We start from the raw sequence: 5,544 nt of genomic DNA on the forward strand, positions 1-5,544 counted from the left end.
CGTCAGCATAGAGCGAGGCACGAATTCTCCCCGGTTGTCTCTCGGGCAAGGGATGTAGCTTTCCTTGGGTTGTGGCCTTGCTGAGAATATGATGTAGGGGGTCTATGGCAAGCACGAAGAGGAGCGGTGAAAACGGATCCCCCTGCCTGAGACCCTGACCGTGTTTGATTGGGTCACCAGCAATACCATTTAGCAACACTCTAGAGGACGTGGAGGAAAGAAGTGCCGAGACCTAGTCACGAAAGCGGGTAGGGAAGCCATGATGATTTAGCACCTCCAGCAAGTAGTCCCATCTAACCGAGTCGAAAGCCTTCTTGATGTCTAATTTGAATAGAAGCATAGGTTTCTTTGAGCGGTGAAATTTTCTGGACAGATTCCGAACATACATAAAGTTGTCATGGATGCTTCTTTTTTTTATGAAGGCACTTTGCGCAGTGGAGACAATGGCATTCATATGAGGGGCCAGTCTAGTGGCCAGAATTTTGGCAATGAGCTTGGCCACGGCATGAATCATGCTAATTGGTCTGAAGTCAGAGATGTCCTCGGCACCATCCTTCTTGGGAATGAGGGCGATATTCGCCGAATTGAGCCAGTGCAGATTTCCGGCGTTTAGGTTGGAGAAGCTGTTGATCACTAGCATGATATCATCCTTAATAATATTCCAGCAACTCTTGAAGAATTTTCCGGTGAATCCGTCCGGGCCTGGCGCTTTGTCAGAAGGAAGAGAAAAGACAACAGCTCTGACTTCCTCTTCTGAAATGGGATCACCAAGCGCTGAAAGGTCAATGCCAGTGGGTGGGATGGATGCCCAGTTAATGGTCTTGGAGCGTGGAGCGCCCTTTTTCAAAATCGCATTGAAGTGGGAGTGAACAATAGATTTCTTGTGATCATGGTCTGTCACCCAACCTTGGCCATGCTTTAGGCGGTGAATAAGGTTTTTCCTCCTCCGGCCATTGACTCTAAGGTGAAAATAGCGAGTATTCGCGTCTCCCTCTTTTATGTTGGTGATTCTCGAGGTCTGCCTTTTCCGCGCACGTTCCATCACTGCAAGGCCCACTACTTTTTTCTTGAGTCGCTTTCGAAGATCCAACTCCGTTGGACTAAGAGCTCAAAGGTCCTGGGCCTCATCAAGTCTTAGGATGACCTCCAGAGCCATATGTAGCTGAACTTTGGCATTAGAGAAAAGGCTTTTGCTCCAGGAGCGAAGCTTATGACTTGTCTTTTTTAGCTTGTGAAACAGTCTTTGGTATGGCTCATTGTGTGCGGACGTCTCATTCCACACCTCCTGGACGACCTGCTGAAAGCCTGGCATGTTGGTCCAAAAATTTTCAAATCTGAAAGTCCGCGGCCGCCGAGGCCCATCTTCATTGGCGAGGAGTAGAGGGCAGTGATCCGAAAGTGAGGATGACAGGGCGTGAAGGATGTGTTTATCGAAAGTGATATCCCATTCCTCATTACAAAAAAAAAACCCATCTAGTTTGGACATTGTCGGGTTGCTTTGCTCATTACTCCAGGTGTATTTTCTATTCTGGACGTGGATTTCCTTGAGCTCGCAGAAGTTGAGGGTGTCGCGGAATCGTACAATTCGGCCACGGTTAGCATTTGGACGATTCTTATCTCTAGCCCTGTAGATTTGGTTAAAATCGCCGGTGACGAGCCACCTCACACTATTTGCTGGCTTTTGGTCCTTCATTTCCTGGAAGAATGTCTTTTTTAGGTTGTTTCTAGTTGGGCCGAAGACGGAGGTTAGCTTGAAAGAAACATTGGAGCTGATGATAGTGACAGTGGCCGAGAGGGTGTAGTCGCCATACTGGACACTTTCAACGCGGACATGATCTTCATTCCAGAGAAGTAGGATTCCACCCCGCGTTCCAACAGCAGGACGCTGAGCAAAACCTTTCAGTCTATATCCGCCAAGAAAAGCAGCAGTGTAGGCATCCACATCTTCAAGCTTTGATTCCTGGAGGCAAGCCAAGTGACATGTTGAAGCTGCAATGGTGGCATTCACAGTGGTATGTATGATTAACATTATTACAAAAGAAAAAAATTCTTTATATTTGTATTTAATGAAAAGACAAGCATACAATGTCAAAGTGACAGGACCACGAGGTGGGTGGGCGGGCAGCCCACTACGGATTCCCAGGAGTTGATGCATTCCGCTGTCTCGCTCGAAGCGAGACATAGTCGCGTCCTCTTTTCTTTGTAGTGTCCTTGGCAGAGCTTCTAGTCAGCGCTTATACCAAGCAGTGGCTAACGACCTGTCACTCACACCCCGTCACTATGGGCCAACCGGGCAACGGTGGCCATTCTGGCTCGCACGCTCGCTCGCTTTGTTAAACGGTTGATTGGTTGACCAGTTGACTGTTTGACTTCTGAAAAATGAGTCTAAGAAACTTTGAACTTTCAAAAAAACTTTATTGGTTAGAAAGTTTATGTATTTCAAAAACCTCAAGAATTTTAAAAAATCATGATTTTTCAAAAAGTTTGTGTGTCACGTGGATTTGAAGAAAGTTCATGATTTTGAGGGAGGGGGGGTCACATATTTGAGTGTAAAAAAATCAGGAATTTTAGGAGAAAGCTTCTTAATCTTTTTGCGAATTTGCAAAAAAGTTCATGGTTTTGAAAGAGTTGACGAATGAGATTTTTTTGTGTATTTTAAAAAATAAAAACCTTGAATAAAAACCGATACAGAAAAGCTGAAAACGGAAGGGGGAAGCTATGGCATGAGGCATACAACTTTGTGTACCACCCGACGACAAGTAAGTACAAGGTGGTTCACGTCCCGTACAGATGGGATCGCATCTTTGAGTTCAAAACCGTGCAGGTGCTCATGCTGGGGAAAAGACGTGGCAGGATGTGCCGATCCCTGCCAACATGAGGTGCAAGCTTGTTACAGTATCCAATGTGACCTGTGGGTTTTGGACAAGGGGAGGAGGTGGAGCCACCGGTATAACATCGGGCATCGTGTCCCCATTTCATGTACGGTGAGAACGTCTTTTCCCCAGCAAAGAAGCACGCCATCCATTAATATTAAACTATAATTTAGAATTCACTAATGGAAAATTACAATTTTCTTTCAAATCAATCATAAAATAAAAGGTAAAAATCAATGTGATGACGAATATTTCTCTTCCACTAGAAAGCAGTGAAGACGATGCTAAAATATAGCTGCGCACGCACAGTCACACGCACATGCATAGGTACACATTGACGCACGTATATAAAGATTGGGCCAAAATCAGCAATCCTGCTTCCTTTCATTAACCACCGGTGGCTCTCTCATGAAACTGCTTAAAAAATGGACTGAAAAAAGAAACTGGTGACTGATCAATGGCAAAAGCCCTGACTTAATTATTGTAGATAGACTACTGGCACGAGGATATGGATCATTGAAAACCAATCTAGACCATGCGTGGGACAAGAAGCAGCTTCATCTTCCGATGCACATCGATCCCGTATTCCTCCGTCATATCGACGCCTGGGGACCCCTCTGGCAGCTCCCAGTTGAAGTGGTAGATGAGGTTGGCGAGAATGATCTCGAATGTGACGGCGGCGAAGGTTATGCCCGGGCATATCCTTCGGCCAGACCCAAACGGCAAGAAACGGAAGTCGTTCCCCTGGAAGTCGCAAGCGGCATCCATGGCTCCTTTCAAGAACCGCTCGGGCACGAACTCCTCCGCATTCTCCCAGCAGGTGGGGTCCCTGCCTAGAGCCCATGCGTTGACCATTAAGCGCGTCCCGGAGGGTATGGTGTAGCCCTGTACATCGCAGTCGGCTACGGAGAGGTGGGGTATCAAGAGAGCCCCGGACGGGTGCAGCCGCATGGCCTCTTTCATCACGGCCTTGAGGTAGCTCATGCTTGCAAGGTCTTCCTCGGTGACCATTTCTTTGCCCTTGGTGACGCAGCTCCTCACCTCGGCTTGCAGTTTGGTCATCACGCGTGGGTTCCGCATCAGCTCAGCCATGGCGTAGTCGAGCGATACATACGTTGTGTCGGTCCCAGCTTCAAACATGTCCTACATCGATTAGTTTGTACATAAAATATCAGTCAGAAATTTGAGTAAAATTATAAATAGAAAACTTGTGCGAATTAATTAATGGAAGTGGAACTCGATCGATCTGCATAGTGCATACCATGAGTATTGCCTTGATGTTATCTTTGGTCAAGCCGTACTCTTGTTGAACAGAGAGCAAGACGTCGATAAAGTCTTGCTCGTCCTCGTCCATCACAGTCTTGCTCGCGTGCTTGTCGATGAGGTCGTCCAGCAGGTCGTCCCATATTTTCTTCTGTTTCACCGCCTTGCCGGACGCCATGTCCAGCCTTGCAAGGCTGGGGAAGAAGTCGGTGAGTATAAACCCACCTAGGAGCTTGGAGTTAATCTCCAGCAGCTCCCGGAACATCTTGTTCCGGCCCGCCTCCCGGGGCAGCCTGCCAAGCACGGCCTGGCATATCACGTCGTTGGCGAAGTAGCTGAAGACCTCGCTAACGTCCACCGCTGAGCTCGTGGCTATCGCGGCCTTTACCCTGGCCAGGACGAGCCGCAACTCTGTCTCACGGGCAGCGCGGTTGGAGCGGACCTTCCTGGCGCTGAGGAGGTGGGTGGTGACGATCTTCCTTAACTGGCGCCAGTAGTCGCCGTAGGGGGCGAAGGCTATGTTGGTGGAGCCACTGAAGAGGATGTCGCCCACGGGGGAGTGCGGCCGGGACGCGAACAGGTGGTCGTACGTGCGTAGGACGGCTTTGGCAGCGCGAGGCGACGAGACGACGAGCGTGGGGACGACGCCGAGGCGGATGAGCATCACGTCGGGGCCGTGCTTCGTTGCGAGGTCGCGGAGGGCGACGTGGGGCAGAGACCCGACGAGGTGGAGGTGCCCGATCAAGGGGAGCTTGAATGGAGGCGATGGAAGCTTGCCGTACAGCTTCTCTGCTCTAGAACGCGACGTCGCGAGGTACACGATGATGAGGAAGAGGAGAAGGACGAGCCATAGTGACTGCGGAGTTGCAATAGCACCTAGATCCATGGCTATCTTGAACTGTGCGAGTGCAGTTGATAACTTGATAGCTGTCCTATCGGTTCTTTTATAGGCATGCTACGTTTCCATTTTGGACGCACGGCTAATTTCGTACCGTGTGATGCTTTTATATCGCACACAATTCTGGGCTAACTATTTGTGATTGGAAGGACTAGTAGCACCACTTTGCAATTGTGTTTTTTATGGCCAAATTCACTGCTTTGACCATTTTCCGTTAGTTTAGCACGATCTGATCCTATGTAAAAAATTATTTCGGATCTGATCCTTTTTCTATTACCATTGTATATGACGGTAGGGCAACAAATCCTACCGCCAAGGCCTTTGGCGGTAGGACATACCTGCGCCATCACGTTCATTTTATGCTAAAAGACCCTACCGCCATGGTCTATGGCGATAGGATGTGTTACCCTACCATCATAGGGTCCTTTCCGCATAAAACAACAGTTTTATTGCATGTGTGGCCCCATCATAGTTGCATGCATGTCCCTACCGTCAAAGACCATGGAGGTA

At 48.6% G+C, this 5,544-nt stretch overlaps 1 protein-coding gene across 1 annotated transcript; it reads right to left on the reverse strand.

The window, feature by feature from the left end:
* Positions 1–3,243: 3,243 nt before the first annotated feature.
* LOC119350127 (indole-2-monooxygenase-like) lies at positions 3,244–5,022 on the reverse strand. Its single transcript, XM_037618125.1, has 2 exons — positions 4,135–5,022; positions 3,244–4,016 (listed from the first exon to the last, which is right to left on the reverse strand). The coding sequence occupies exons 1-2, from the start codon at positions 5,020–5,022 to the stop codon at positions 3,402–3,404; spliced, it is 1,503 nt and encodes a 500-aa protein (XP_037474022.1). The 3' UTR covers positions 3,244–3,401.
* Between the last annotated feature and the right edge of the window lie 522 nt (positions 5,023–5,544).

Source organism: Triticum dicoccoides, chromosome 1A (assembly GCF_002162155.2).
Source record: "Triticum dicoccoides isolate Atlit2015 ecotype Zavitan chromosome 1A, WEW_v2.0, whole genome shotgun sequence".
In the NCBI taxonomy this organism is placed as follows: Eukaryota; Viridiplantae; Streptophyta; class Magnoliopsida; order Poales; family Poaceae; genus Triticum; species Triticum dicoccoides.